This window comes from Hemicordylus capensis, chromosome 2, assembly GCF_027244095.1.
Source record: "Hemicordylus capensis ecotype Gifberg chromosome 2, rHemCap1.1.pri, whole genome shotgun sequence".
In the NCBI taxonomy this organism is placed as follows: domain Eukaryota; kingdom Metazoa; phylum Chordata; class Lepidosauria; order Squamata; family Cordylidae; genus Hemicordylus; species Hemicordylus capensis.
Genome location: NC_069658.1, coordinates 123893620 through 123910003, shown reverse-complemented (window position 1 = coordinate 123910003; position 16384 = coordinate 123893620). Strand labels below are relative to the sequence as shown.

Here is a 16384-nt window from a genome sequence, read left to right as displayed (position 1 = left end):
GCTGACAGAGGGGGACAGAGTTCCGGAGTGGCAGGGAGTTTGGCAGGCAGCTTTAAAGCAGCTTGACAGTTTGCTTCGGAGGTGCCATCAAGCAGCAGGGAGCTCAGAGGCCGGGCGCGGCTTCGGGAGCTGGACAGTTGGTTCTGGGGACTGTGTGCGGCTGACGGTTGGCTGAACTGCACCGTGAAGAGGCAGGGAGCAGGGAACTTGAAGGCTGGGGGCAGCTTCGGGAGCGGCAGGGACTTCGGTGGCTGCGGAAGACTGGTGTGCGGGCACTCTAGAAAGCCAAAAGGAGTTTGACAGCTGGCTCTAGATCTGTTGGTTGGCCGCATCGTGAAGCGGCATGGAGTTCGGAGGCTGGCAGGCGAGCGGGCGACAGGCCCTCGCAGTGGCAGGAGGAAGCAAGGACTGTGAGACAGAAAGACTGAGGAGAGAGAGAAATACTGAGGACAGAGAGAGACAGAGATAGAGGGCAGGTGGCGGATGGCCAAAGCGAGCACGAGTTCCAGCACTGAAGCGGAGAGAAATAATGGTGGCAGTGAGGAGGCTGAGGCAGGCGAATGGCGGGTGAAGCCTCGCTGGCCTGAAGAGATGGGCGGATGCTGGGTGAAGCACCTCCAGCATGAGGAGGCGGGTAGCCGGCGGGCGAAGCCCTGCTGTCAAGGTGGCGGTGGGACAGCCTGGCCCAGGTCCGTCAGCCAGGGTGAGAAAGCAGCGGTGGTGGTGGGCCCTGGCCCAGCCACATGGAAGAAGCAGCAGCGGGCCAGCCTAGCCTGGCCAGCGGGAGGCAGCAGCAGGATGACCTGGCCTGGGGGGATGCTGTCGGGGGTGGTGGTGGCCAGCCAGAAAGCCGGGCCGGGGGGGGGGGGGGCGTCTGGGCTCAACTAGAGGCGCAGATGCTCTGCACCCGGCCCCACTAGTATATTGATTGATTGATTGATTGAGTGTCGTAAAGTCGGTGTTGACTCTTACGTGGATGGATTCTCTCCAGGATGATCTGTCTTCAATTTGGCCTTTAAGGTCAAGGCCATTCATTGCTGTTTTAATCGAGTCCATCCACCTTGCTGCTGGTCATCCTCTTTTTCTCTTTCCTTTAACTCTTCTCAGCATTATGGACTTCTCAAGGGAGCTGGGTCTTCACATAAAATGTCCAAAGTATGATAGTTTGAGCCTGGTCATTTGTGCCTTGAGTGAAAATTCTCGATTGATTTGTTCTATGATCCATTTGTTTTCCTAGCTGTCCATGGTATCATCAAAAGTCATCATCAAAAAGCCTTCTCGAGCACCAAAGTTTGTTTATTATATTTTTATTTATTTTTACATTTACATCCCACTTTTCCTCCGAGGAGCTCAGAGTGCATGGTTATGTTTATACTCACAACTACCCTGTGAGGTAGGTTAGGCTGAGAGATACATGACTGGCCCAGAGTTACCCAGTGAGTTTCATGTTTGAATGGGGATTCAAACTCGGGTCTTCCCGTTCCTTGTCCAACAGTCTAACTAAGTTACGCTGGTTCAAAAGTGTCTATAATTTTTCTATCTTGCTTCTTCAAAGTCCAGCTTTCGTATTCATAGAGTGTCACGGAAAACCATTGTCCAAACTATTCTAATCTTTGTAGGTATAGCCACGTCACGGCATCTAAATATCCTTCCCAAGGCCTTAATTGCAACCCTACCAAGCGCTAGTTTGTGGCGTATTTCCTGAGTGCCGGATCCTTTACTGCTCATAGTCTATCCTAAAAGGCAGAAGCTATCCACCACTTCAGTGTCGTCTTATCAGTTCTGAGGCTGGTTGCTGTACCCATTGCCATTAGTTTAGTTGTCCTAACATTTAGTCCGTAGTCCCATTTTTTCACTGTGCTTCTTGGCTTCCATTACTAGAGCCTGTAGATCATCCTCATTCTCAGCTATCAGAGTGGTGTCATCAGCATAGTACAGGTTATTGATGTTTCTTCCTCCAACTTTAAAACCATGCTCATCTTCTTCCAATCCAGCTTCTCTCAGTATATGTTCTGCATATACGTTGAATAAATGAGGAGAAAGTATTCAGACTTGTCTTACTCGTTTGCCAATCTGGAACCATGTTCCATCTGGGCTGTGGCTTCCTGTCCTGTGTATAGGTTTCTCATGAAAACAATAAGATGTTCTGGGATGCCCATTTTCCTGAGGATATTCCACAACTTGACATGGTCAACGCAATCAGAGGCTTTTCTGTAGTCAATAAAGCACACATTGACTTCTTCCTGGTATTCTTTGGCTTTCTCAATTATCCAACATGCATCAGCAATGATTTCTCTTGTTCCTCGGCCTTTTTTGAAACCAGCTTGAACATCCGGCATTTCCTTTTCCACATAGGGTTCTAATCTGCGTTGGATGATCCTGAGCATTATTTTACTAGCATGTGAAATTAATGATATTGTGCGATGGTTTCTGCAATATGTTAAGTCTCCTTTCATTGGTATAGGTTTGCAGACTGACCTCTTCCAATCTGTTGGCCACTGTGTTGTTCTCAAAATTTGCAGGCAAAGTTGGGTTAGAGCCTTGACTAATTCTTCTTCTGTTGCCTGCCATATTTCTGTAGCTATTCCATCAATTCCTGTAGCCTTCCGACTTGGTAATGACCGGAGTGCTGATCTAACTTCATCTTTTTGTACTAGAGGTTCTTGCAAGTAGGGAATATCTTCTAGAGTATCTTGGATGTTGACATCCCTGCTGTCCAGATTTTCAGTATACTCCTTCCATCTCTGTTTGATCTTCTCTGAATTGGTTACTATCTATCCTTTGGCATTCCTTAACATACCAATTCGAGGCTGGAACCTCCTTCTGAGTTCAGAGATCTTCTGGAAAACTTGCCTTGCTTTTCCATGTCTTTCCATCCTCAAGGTCTTTACAGATGTCATTGTAGTGATGCTCCTTGTCTCTTCTGACAGCTTTCTGAAATTCCCTATTAAGTTCCTTCCTGAGGTCTTTATCTTTCTTGACTTTGGCTGATCTTCTCTTCCTGGCAGTTTCTACTGTCTGTTCTGACATCCATTTTGCTTTCTTCTGTTTCTTGGTCTTTGGCAATCTCATTTCACATTCGTCCTTAACCACTTCTTTGATTTCATTCCACAGTTCCTCTGGCTCCCTATCCATGAGGTTTTGAACTTCAAAGAGGTTCCTGATGTTCTCCTTGAAAATGGTGGGTACATTCTCAAGATCATATTGTGGAAGCTGGATAGCTTTTTTTTCTGCTTTAGCTTGTCTTAGAACTTGCACATGAGCAGTTTGTGAACTGTTCCGCAATCGGCCGCCGGCTGCGTCTTATAACTGAGCTCTTGCACCTCCTTGCACCAGTAATGTAATCAATTGATTTCTGTGTACTCCATCTGGTGATGTCCATGTGTATAGGCGCTGCTTTGGTTGTTTGAGGAATATGTTAGCAATGGAAGAGATCATTGGCTTGGCAGAAACGAATAAGTGGTTCTTCTGCTTCATTTCTGTTTCCCAGGCCATACAATCCAACTGTGTTTTCATCCTTACCATTTCCAACTTTGGTATTCCAATCTCCAGCCACCAGCAGCATATCTTGCTTGCATGTTTTGACAATTTCAGACTGAACTTGAGCATAAAACTCATCAACTTCCTCTTCTGCATCAGTCGTTGGGGCATTGACTTGAAAAACTGTCATGATAACAGGTTGTCCATGATATATACTCAAATATTTCAATTGAACTTGAAGTTTAGAACGATTGCTTTTTAAATAATTTGAAATCTTTTATGATGAAAATTTTTGTTCTCAAACCATAAATAACCTTAATTTATTTTTGTATGCCAATTATATTTGTAAGTCTTGACAGTACTCTTGCAAATTACTTCGTGACCAACTTTGGAAGTATGTGTGTGACCAGGGTCAAGAAATTATGGCTCTGTTCACTAGCCAGATAAAAATTGTACTAGTTGTGCTATGTTGGTACACTACTCATCAGGACCCTTTTCTCTCATTGGGCATCATTTTTCACTCGTCACCGACAAGTAGACTAGTGGATTTCCTGAGCACTATGTTTGATATATTAACCCTTTTTAGAAATAGTCTGGAACAGAAGAAAGTTACATAATCAGAAAACTAGCAAAACAATAAAGGGCCATGCAGTTACAAAGACCAAACTATGGGAAGAGATTGTATCTGTGATGGGAATATTTGCATGAATGTCTGCAACCAATGCATTTCAGGTTATAAGATAGAAAACTACTAGCTTTGCAAGGAAGTACATGAAATAGTATGTATTGTGTAGAAGCAGGAATGAATATATTATCCCTGATAGAGTGTTTTCTCTAAATCAAAGCTTATTTACTTAATAGATTGCTAAACTCCCGAGACAGCTTTTCCCTCTGAGCTGGATATTTTAAAATGCTTTAAGCAAATGGTTAGGTAATCTGAATGTGATATCCTTCTGAGATGACTCACAAATGAAGTCCCTCTGATTTAAACCAGTAGCTCCTCAAACCTTTATAAAAGGGTTAGAGATTTCTTATATTCACTTGCTTTCCTCCCTCCTTTTCTGCAGTTGGTGATGCTCAGATGGGGGCAATAACAGAGATGCAACATGGCGGGGGAGGGGGGCTCTGAGTACCCCCTTAGAGCCCTTCAGATACCCCCTGTTGGAACCTCTGACTTAGATGAAACCAATAATCTTAACAGTGGGAAATGGAGAATTCTGTTCATGTGGCATGAACAGTGTAGAAGATGACAGTTTATGGATATGCCTGTTTATACTCTTTTGAGGTGGGTTTGGGGGAAAGAAAATGAGATAAGTATGAAATGTTGGTTAAGCAATATATTGATAAATCTTATAGCAGTAATTCTAATTATGATACTTTGCCTTGGCCTTGCCCCACCACAAAACAACCACCCTATTATCCAGCCTATGTCTTTGCACATGAAGAACAGGCTTAGAAACAGAAACTGAATGTCCAGAAATCTCCAAAAGCAAGAGCTGGTAGTTGCTGGGCACTGCTAGAGTGACTAGAACCACTTTCATGAGATTAAATTGAAATAAATGTCCATGTTTGATTGGTAGGTAACTTGGGTGGGGATAGTTCATTTCTAGAAAATTGTAACAATTGGTGTAGTACTTTGAGATTTAATTTTAACCATTTAACTTTTTTTAACATGAGTTAAATATTTGCTGTTTTACTTTTTTAAAAGTCCAATTTAAATAAAAACTGAACTTATTGAATCGTTAAAATAAACTATTTTTATTGACTTTGGTAGCTTTCCCCCAGGCTCTTTGAATAAAATATCCATATCAAAGTATGTCTGCTGAATATTGGGAATTGTCGCAAAGAAGTTATAAGCAATGTCTATTTATGCAGGTGCTTACCCAAGGTTATGAAAAATGTAGCTTTAAAAAAAACAAAACCCTCTCCAGCTGTTCTCATGATCCAAAGTGGCTAACAAATCAATAAAACCAAATTTTACAGTTTTACAGCAGCAAAATAACAGAGCCCATTAAACCAAACCGAATCAAAGCTAAGAAAATACTAGCTTCCGCACTGCCCAGAGCCTCTGAATAGGGTGGTATAGGAAGTTAAATCAATCAATCAATAAAATTAAATTAATATTAAAAATTAAAATCAAATCAAATAAATATTAATATAAAAATTAAATTAATATGCAAGAGACACACTATGATCGGGCAGCCTCAAAAGGCCTCAGAAAAAGCCAAGTCTTGGCATCTGAAGGAGTGTAATATTGGAGCCTGTCAAACCTTCACATCAAGAAAGTGCCATAACTTTCTTACCATCACTGGCAAGGCCTTGTTGTTCGGCCCCCATCATGTAAATTGCAACAGCACCTGGAGAATAGACTTGGATGATATTTGTGGTGCACAGAGAGTAGGTAGTCCTTCATTTACCCCTGCTAACTTGGCAAAGAGGCACCTTTTAATGTGGTGATTCTCTTTATTTAGCAGGGGGAGAGTAACTGGCCCTGTCCACCCCTAGCATAGTATCTCCAGTGACTGTTGCTGGTGTAGATCTTAAGTTTCCTTTTAGATTGTGAGCCCTTTGGGGACAGGGATCCATCTTACTTATTGATTTGTTTGTTTGTTTATTTTTCCTCTGTGTAAACTGCCCTGAGCCATTTTTGGAAGGGCGGTATAGAAATCAATTTGCTTGACTGAGTCTCAAGTTGCATTTTTCTTCTTCTAAGGATTCCCTTTTGGCCCAATGGTCCCTCTAATTTTTTCCATCTCTGTGCGGAATGAGTTTTGTTCTGGGCAGCAGTATCAAGGCAGTGTGTGCGCACCTGCATTCAGAGTGGGGCCTTCCTGATTCAACCTGAGTGGGATCTAAATTGAACTGAGTGGACATCCGAAAACCAGTGAGCGTGTGCACGCCTTAGAGGGGACAGTGTTTTGGCCACATGGTCCTCAATCCCATTTACAGTGGACTGGACATGCCTGTCAGGGGGTGTTTCCATTTGTTGTCCCCAGGCAACTGACAGTTGGAAAAGAGTTCTTTCCTTGTAGGGTGGGGGGAATAGGCTCCCTATAGTTGCTGTTTCTCTGGTTGCTGAATAGGGGTGGGCTGGTCATCCCCATGGCACTATGTTCTTCCTGGGAGGCATGAGGATTCAACCTCCCAGTGACCCTTAGCCCCTCGACCAATGACAGAGAGTTCCTCTCTTTGCTTCTGCCGTCCCAAAGTAACTGGGGCCTTAAAGGTAAGGTCCAGCGTCTTGAAGTGAGCCTGGAAACAAAAAGGCAGTCAGCACAGATCAGACAAGATGGTTATATTTTCCCAGCAAGCACTCCTGTCCTGGCTAAAAGCTGGGCAGCTGTATTTTGCACTAACAGAAGTTTACAGACTCTGTCTTCAAGGGCAGCCCTGCATAATGTTTTTACAGTAGTCCAGTGTTGCTATTTTGACCACAGAATATTCTTCAGAGCAGTAGAGGCTCCTCATTTGAGGCAGAGGCGGTGTTGCACCCCCTTCTTGCCAGCTTCCCATTCTCTCACGAAACATACCATTTCTTCTTTCCCTCTGTGTGTCTGTCACATGTCTTTGAATGTTGCATTTTCATTTTCATTGCTTGCCAGTAGATGGCACTGGCTCTTGGTTTCCCCCCCTAAATTGCTTTGTAAAGCCGTTTCCTCTCTTTTAGGGTGTTCAGTGGGATTCATTGGCCCCAAATGAAGTAATTACCATACCTTGTCACTACCCAAATTGCATGTTTAGTGGTGCAGCACCAAGCAGGATGTGCCTTTCTTTTCTTTTCCCCTAATGGTTGACTGGCTAGCCCAGCCCCTAGCCAATCAGAAGTCAGAATAGCTTACAGGCACCTATTTGGACCAATAGCCAGCAAACAAGGTCATCCCTGTCATCTGATTTCCCAGGGCCCTTCTAGGCAGGCTGAGCAGACACTCTGGATATCTCTATGCAAAATAGGAGCACTCAGTCTGCAAGCAAATGGAGCCCTGGCTACCTTTCTCTAGCCTCCCCTTAACCAAAGAGAAGCCCACCCCTTTTGCCTCACTCAGCACTCCAACCAAGCCATCAGAAGGCATTGGATTGCTCTAGCCTTTGTTGGGGGCTCCTTTTGTTTACTTTTCTTTTAAACAACGTCCTTAGCAAATCTTGGCAAAATTCAGAGATCTAGAGAATGAGGGGGAAAGTGGGGGAATATGGTGGACTGGCACTTCCTCTGAGTAGTTCCTTTACAAACAAGCAAGCATCCCCCCACTTTCCCTCTTCTAGGACTTTAAGCAAAGGCTTGTGCTAGCTCCTTCATATTTCACTTACCCTCTCTCACCTCTCTTGAGGGTGAGAGGGAATAGGGTTATAGCTTCCAAATAAAACAAGGCATTTTAATTGAAATTATTGTTTGGACAACTTCAAACTTATCCTGTTTGAAATGCATGTGTCTTTAATGCAGAAATATGTTTTTATTTTTAAGAATTCTGTGATTGCCTTCTCTTCATGGGCAACCTAACAGGCACAGCTTGGAAACCAGGCCAGTCCAAAATAGTCAAGTAACTCCACCACACTCTAGTCCATATGCCAGTTTTTGTTTGCTGTTGTTGGTTATTTTTTGTTGGTTTTGTTTTTGGTGAGACAGTAGAAGTATTGATACGAAAGGGCCTCAGCATAAGTTCTTTGGAGAAGTTTGTGATTTATATGGCTCAGTTTTCAAATCTGATAAAAGATTCACTCAAGTAAATGTTGCATAGAACTGCAGCCAATTCTGCATAGTTTATTCCAAGTAAAGGCACAGCTGGGAAATGACTTGACCAGCAAGCCAGAGGTTGCCGGTTTGAATCCCCACTGGTTTGTTTCCCAGACTATGAGAAACACCTATATTGAGGGGCAGCGATATAGGAGGATGCTGAAAGGCATCATCTCATACTGCACAGGAGATGGCAATGGTAAGCCCCTCCTGTATTCTACCAAAGAAAACCACAGGGCTCTGTGGTTGCCAGGAGTCGACACCAACTCAGTGGTACAAAAGGCCTTTTTAAGGGACTTTTAAAGTCTTAATGAACTCATAGGAGCTTAGTCCCAAATAACTGCTGTGTCCATAGGATTGCAGCTCAAGGACATATCCCAGACATGTTTATATTGTGTGAGAGGAAGAAATAAAGCTTGCTTAATTTTTTAAAAAAGCGGTGGTGGGTGGGGATGCATGCCCATATTGTGAGAAGAAAGGAAACTAGTGGGCACTTTGTGTGGCCAAATACATTGCAGTATTTTCAAGTGGTGTGAAACATCTGTATGCAACTACTACCAGCAAATGGGTGCTCAGAACTCAACGCCCCTCCCACACACACACTAAGTTGATCTTCTTAGCCTAGTCCTGCATGGCGTGAGGAAGAGAGGGCTGAGATGGCAAAGAGGGGGAGAAATTGAGACAATGCAGATAGGAGGGATGGGGGTACTGAGGGGAAGAGGCAGCATGAGAACTTTAGAGTGAGAGAGCATTGCTACTTAACACACTGACACTCAACATAAGGGCAGGATTCCTTTACTCAGTCAACCAAGGGTTGAATTTAGCACTAAATAGAAGTGTGTGCACAAATCAATTTTTGCGATTCGGTTTGAGATCAAATCACACAAAAAAACTTGAGTTGATTCATTGAACACCTGGCTTGCTCTGCTGCCTTGATTAGGAAACCTTGATGAATTAACTGAATCAACCCTGGGTATGCCAGCCCTCCAAGGTGGGCTGATGTGCTAAGTCCAGAGCAGAGGGCTGGTCTACCTGCTGATCCCAATTGGTAGACCTATTCTTTCTGGGCAAGGAAGAGCACCATTTTGAGGTCTGTTTTTCCAGCACAATGGGGCTCAAAATGGCATTTGAATCACCCAAATAGATTCTGGTTGAATTGAGGGTGATACTGCTCGATCCTGAATCAGGCCCTCTATTTTTAGGGTGATTCAATTAGGAATTGAATTTGCAAATCGCCTGTGATTTGATCCAAATCAATTTGAGGGCGAAGTGAATTGCACACCCCTACTTAAATACCTAGCTGCCAAGTACTGGTGTGAATGATGGAGATTTTGGTTGAGACCAGTACACAGTTTTACGAATGGAGAAAACTATGGGTTGGTGATTCACTTCTTTTAGGGTTGGACCTGCCTAGCCCCACTTATGGTTACACCCTGGCTTCCTTCCGTTACTTTCTGTCCCCCACCACAGTCCCAAGAAGAAGAAGAAGCCTTCAGAGTATGCTTATGATAGTCTGTTTCAATGCTTGTATTAGGGAGCTATTTAAAATGGTTCCTAACATTACAGATATTATGCATTTCTATTCGGTGTAAAATAGTTGTGACTGCCTTTTACTATTAGATTTGATACAAATGTAATTGTTTGCATCATTGCAAAACTAATTTTTTCCCCTTTTTAACCATCAGGACAGAGCTTGGGATATGGATTTGTAAACTACATTGACCCCAAGGATGCTGAAAAGGCGATCAATACTCTGAATGGATTGAGACTTCAAACCAAAACAATAAAAGTATGTAAAAGTTAAACTGAAAAAAGTGAAGTGATGTTAGACAGCAGAAGTTCAAATGTGTTATACATATAAAATATATAATTTTCACAGTCAAACATCTTTGATTGCTAGGGCTTTAGTTGTTTTTCTTGCATTACACACACACACACACACACACACAGACACACACACGCAAGTTAGTAGTGATCGATCTCTGAACCTGCCAGGCTATTTGATTTATATTAAAACATGCAAAACACCAACAATTGCAAAAAAAGCAACCTGTCACTTTCTGAAACTGTCATGGATAACAAGGTATTTTAATGCTTGATAGAACTAAGAGCATATGAAAGTACTGAGAAACCTAATAATTGAAAGTCTAAACAGAATTTATAATATATTCAGGTGACTTGAAAACAAACAAGATCTTGATTTACAATGAATGGAGGACTAAAATGACCACTAAAATACCATTTTGGATTGTTTGACTTGAAGTCATAGGAGAGCTTTTGCCTTTGTTTTGGCAGAATGTGTGTCTGGATTATTAGTTGTGGCACTGGTCAGTGAGCCAGTCAATATGCAAACTCAGTTGCTTATCAGGCAAAGGGCTCTAGCATAAAGGCTTAACTGGTGCTGAGATTGGAGCTCATACTAAGGCTGTAACAGCTATTACTTTGGCATAGCATAGTTAGGTTGTGTAGGCGCTTTCCCTTTTTTTGATTTGGTTCTTTACACCCAACTCATAAGTGCATCTTTATGACTCTGGAGTCCTGAGATATGGATGACTTATACTAAGCTTTCTAGATTTTCAGGAGCAGTGAAGCCAAAGCTTAAGGTGTAGCAATGCAAACCAGTGCCTTTATTACCATTACAGATTGAGCCTGTAGTGATCTGGCCTGAAGTCAGGTTTCATACCTACTTTATAGATGGTTGTAAGCACTAAAGCTCTTGTTATGATTATAAAATGCTTGTGGGAAGGCAGTTGAAACACCTTCAAGGCCCAGCACAACTGTAATAGTGAAGAACCATTCCTCCTCCTGGGTTCTGAACTGGGTCATGGAGGTTCGTCCCTTTTGTGTTAACTCTGGAGACATTTAGCAGTGAGAGATCTCACTGCTTTCTGGGTGCCTATGAGGGGCACCAGCATGACTTCAGGGAGAGTTCCCACACTTCTCTTGGCTTTAGAGAAGAGTTTGGATTCTTGCCAGATTAAAAGTGGCAAGCACAATCATAAACCTATCCCATTAAACTACTTTGGGGTGGTGGGGCGGGGTGTGTGTGTAATCCAACAGAGAATGAAAGAATGCAAAGTCTCTGCTGTGGTTGAGAAGTTACATTCTGACAGTTTTGGAAGCCAAAATGGTTTTTAATGTACTTCTGATGCTGTCTAGCTGCTTGTATGAATTGCAGGCAGGGTGGATTGATTCAGTTGAGCCCATTTAAATCACCAAGAAATCACCAAGAGGCTAATTTTAAATTATTGGAATAAGAACATAAGAACAGCCCTGCTGGATCAGGCCCAAGGCCCATCTAGTCCAGCATCCTGTTTCGCACAGTGGCCCACCAGATGCCGCTGGAAGCCACAGACAGGAGTTGAGGGCATGCCCTCTCTCCTGCCATTACTCCCCTGCAACTGGTACTCAGAGGCATCCTGCCTTTGAGGCTGGAGGTGGCCCACAGCCCTCTGACTAGTAGCCATTGATAGACCTCTCCTCCATGAAGTCATCCAAACCCCTCTTAAAGCCATCCAGGTTGTTGGCTGTCACCACATCCTGTGGCAGAGAGTTCCACAAGTGGATCATGCGTTGTGTGAAAAAGTACTTCCGTTTGTTGGTCCTAGACCTCCTGGCAATCAATTTCATGGAGTGACCCCTGGTTCTAGTGTTGTGTGAGAGGGAAAAGAATTTCTCTCTCTCCACTTTCTCCACACCACACATGATTTTGTAGACCTCTATCATGTCTCCCCGCAGTAGTCTTTTTTTCTAAACTAAAAAGCCCCAGGTGTTGTAGTCTTGCCTCATAAGAAAGGTGCTCTAGGCCCCTGATCATCTTGGTTGCCCTCTTCTGTACCTTCTCCAGTTCAACAATGTCCTTTTAAAGATGTGGTGACCAGAATTGTACACAGTACTCCAAGTGTGGTCGCACCATAGTTTTGTATAAGGGCATTATAATGTTAGCCATTTTATTTCCAGTCGCCTTCCTAATTATCCCTAGCATGGAATTTGCCTTTTTCACAGCGGCCGCACATTGAGTCGACACTTTCAACAAGCTGTCCACCACGACCCCAAGATCCCTCTCCTGGTCCGTCACCGACAGCTCGGATCCCATCAGCATATACTCGAAGTTGGGGTTTTTCGTCCCAATGTGCATCACTTTACACTTGCTAACATTGAACTGCATTTGCTATTTTGTCGCCCACTCCCCCAGTTTGGAGAGATCCTTTTGGAGCTGCTCACAATCCATTTTGGATTTCACTACCCGGAAGAGTTTGGTATCATCTGCAAATTTGGCCACATTGCTGCTTACCCCTGCTTCTAGATCATTTATGAATCAATTAAAAAGCACCGGTCCCAGTACAGATCCCTGGGGGACCCCACTTCTTACTTCCCTCCATTGTGAAAACTCTCCATTTATACCTACCCTCTGTTTCCTGTCTTTCAACCAGTTTGCAATCCACACATGTACTTGTCCCTTTATCCCATGACAGCTAAGTTTCCTCAGGAGTCTTTGATGAGGAACTTTGTCAAAAGCTTTTTGGAAGTCCAGGTAGACTATGTCAACTGGATCACCTTGATCCACACACTAGTTGACACTCTCAAAGAAGTCCAAAAGGTTGGTGAGGCAAGATTTACCTTTGCGGAAGCCATTTTGGCTCACTCCCAGCAGGGCCTGTTCTAGGTGCTTTACAATTTTATCCTTGAGAATGCTTTCCATCAATTTGCCTGGAACGGACTGTAATTTCTCAGATCGCCCCTGGATCCCTTCTTGAAAATCGGTGTTACATTTGCTCCGGTCCTCTGGTACAGAGCCCGATTTCAGGGATAAGTTAAATATTTTAGCAAGGAGGTCGGCAATTTCACATTTGAGTTCTTTGAGGACTCTTGGATGGATGCCATCCAGCCCTGCTGATTTGTTAGCTTTCAGTTTTTGCAGGCAGTTTAGAACATCATCCCTTGTCACTTCTGACTCAGCTCTTTAGCCTCCATCCCTAAAAAGCCTGGTTCAGGAACAGATATATGCTCAGTATCCTCTGCCGTGAAGACAGACGCAAAGAACTCATTTAGTTTCTCTGCAACCTCCATATCCTCCTTAATAATCCCTTTCACTCCCTCATTGTCTAATGGTCCAACTGCCTCCCTGGCAGGTTTCCTGATTCTGATGTACTTAAAGAAGTTTTTGTTATTCCCCTTGATACTTTTGGGTAAATGTTCCTCAAACTCTCTTTTTGCCTCCCTTATTGTCACCTTGCATTTCTTTTGCCAGAATTTGTGTTCCTTTCGGTTCTCTTCATTTGGACAGGCCTTCCAATTTCAGAAGGAAGTCTTCTTCCCTTTTATGGCTTCCTTGATGGTACCCTGTTAGCCATGTTGGCATACTCCTGGACTTAGTGGTACCTTTCCTCCTTTTGGGTATAAAATAGTCTATTTAAATGTTTCTTGAATAAAAATGTATGCTAATTGGGTTCAGTAAACATAAAAACATACTTTAATTTCTCTTCATTCTGGCAAGAACTAGGCCTTGCACTCACCATATTTTCCCTTTTTAGCCACTGCAGGGATTTCTTTAAAATATTCCCAAATAAGCTGTTTTCCAGCCTGTAGCCATGACATGTTTTTGTACACAGGTGCTGGTTGCAATCAGCACTAGAAGATAGTGCATCTTTCCAATGTGTTCTGTTTTAACTCTCCTTTGTTATAGAACTATACCACCCACAAAAAAGTAATTACTTGATAGATCATATTCCCAGTGAGAGGGGGAAGGTAAAGGTCCCTGTTCTGTGGTAGGTGCAGTCATGCATATTCATAATTAGAATACAGACTCTGTTTATTGCAGAGATCAGGCAAAAAATAGGTATAAGCTCACCCAAATGAATCACACCCCTGGTGATTTGCTATTATATGGCTAGTATCGCTGTTTTAAGCCATAATATATACTTTATTTAGAGTATTTTAATATCAGGAAAGCTTGTGTCTCAACAGGGTTTACGTTAAGTACATTGTGCTGTGTGATGTCTGATACAGATGTTTTCCCAACACATTTTTCTTTACAAATAAGCAGCCTTTCATAAAATTTTAGTTTTAAGATGATATATTTGCATGAAATTTAGATTCCATTTTAAACCAGGTGGTTTTTAAAAAAGTATTATACAATAGTGGACACTTGAAGAAAATTTAATTTTTTGTATATTTTTAAAATAGATTTCCCCCCACAATGAAATAGGTAGGGTACAGTTAAATAGGTTCTCACTCTTACGTTAGTTCTCTAAGGAGGTTGCTTATATAAGTTAGCTTCCATAGTAGTTGTTCCTGTGGATTTGTGGGTAGATACTGAAAATTTGCAGCTGTTTGAGCGCTCTTGTGGTTTCAAGCTTGTGTGATACTTTATTTTGCTTACTCCATATTTTTACAAGCCAGCAGTTATGAAAATGTTTGTTGTTAAGACTGACTTTCTGATATGTTACTGCTCTGTTTTGTTGTGCACTTCATGCATCACTTTATTAGGTATACACATATATTCTGGATACATACCTGAAGTATGAATGACACACAAACATTACCCGCAGACACATGAATTGCAGTATGGCAGGATTAGGTGTGCTTGTATACACATAGTAGTAAATCCAGGTCAGCATATAATGTGTGGAAAGATTCACAGAAATTTAGTTTTAGGTTCACGTGTTTATCATTGCTTAGCTAGCTTTTATTGTCTTAATTGAAATGACTAGTAGTATTTTGCTTCATTATGCACATCTCCTTTTGAGATGTTTAACAGATGCACAATTACAGTTAACTTGGCATAGGTACTATTTGGCACATTTCAAATCTACCTTCTAGTTCTGATAGTTGAAGAAATAAGCCTGGATCCAAAAGTTTTCAATTAGTTTAGACTTGGACTTACTTCTCACACAGCAAATGAGTTTTGAAACAGAAGAGGTTTTTGAAGCATTTTGTGATATGTAATGGGAGTCTGTCATTCAAAGGAAAGACTCAAAAATTCCATTGGGCACACTAAAGCCCTTGGGCATGCCTGTAGTTAGGATCCAAAGAGTTACTGTATTTTTTGTATTATTCCAGAAAACAAGTTTGTCATATTTTGAAGTTCTTATTTCTCTCATCCTTTGTATATCTACTGACCCTTTCAATTATGACTAAATTCCAGAGCTGTTTTGTTGTGTGCTTTATGCTTTTCCAGAACTGTTCAGGGCAGACCTTAACAGATCCTGGAAACCCTTAGCAGCAGATCCTGGAAACCCTTATCAACAATTGATTGTTTCTGTTCAGGATGGCTTCTGGAACTTCCATCCTACAGGAATGGAAGAACTTATTCCCAGTAAACCTTCCAACACTTATCCTGACCTAAACTGTTCATCTTCTCTAAGAGAAGAATACCACTTTAATGTATAGTAATATTTCATGAAAGAAGAGACTAACAATCCTTTGGTCCAAGCAAAATTCCCAAAAGGCTCACCTGTTGCCACCTGTGACTCTTTGTGTCTTTGGGTCATCTAGTTATTCTGGGTTTAAATACTGAGTGAATTGTTTGACATTCTGCTCTTTGGTTTGTTTTCAAACTAGCGCCCCACCCCTGATATTCTTAATCTTTTCATATGGTCAATTCATCGAAGTGTCTAATTCTGAAGAAATGCTATCCATACCCTGCTCTCTTTCTCATCCTGAGGGGATTCCATTTCAGGATAAAATGTTTCAGAACGTTATTTCCTAGTTTCAAAGATCTGCTGAATTTTAAGATTTGTCATGTATACCACAGGAAAATGGACTTCAGCCTTATTTCCATGTTAAGAATTTGGAATATTTATCTTCAATCATCTCTGAATTCTTTAAAAAAAATTAATGGGGTTCCAAAATGTCTTGAGTTCCTGGTCAAATGTAATGCAAGCTTAGCCTTAAATTTCTAGGAATTTTATGCATTGTCATGTGTTTGCAATAAGACCCTTGGAAGAGGTGAGAAAATGAAGGTCTAATGCCCTCTTGTAGCCACAACTGTGTCAACAGCTATTTCACTGCTTAAGGGTGTTGTGCCTGTTCTCATCCTTGGTGTCTTCCCACCACAAAATGCTGTCACCATCATAATGCAAGTGGAAGGGAATGTGTACTGTATATGTCTAGAATTATTTCAAATCACATAGTGGCAAAGGAGTGGTTGCAGTCCAACAGAAGAAAAGGGAA

General features: G+C 42.1%; 1 protein-coding gene across 20 annotated transcripts in view; it reads left to right on the top strand.

The window, feature by feature from the left end:
• ELAVL2 (ELAV like RNA binding protein 2) overlaps positions 1 to 16384 on the top strand; it is a 185189-nt gene that overhangs the window by 110036 nt on the left and 58769 nt on the right. For all 20 annotated transcript variants that reach the window (XR_008316722.1, XR_008316723.1, XM_053298729.1 and 17 more), the window contains one exon: positions 9895 to 9998. Coding sequence is in view for 18 of the 20 variants with exons in the window: in XM_053298729.1 (XP_053154704.1) it covers positions 9895 to 9998 (104 nt within the window). In the remaining 2 variants the exon portion in view is untranslated. The remainder of the gene's footprint in view (positions 1 to 9894; positions 9999 to 16384) is intronic.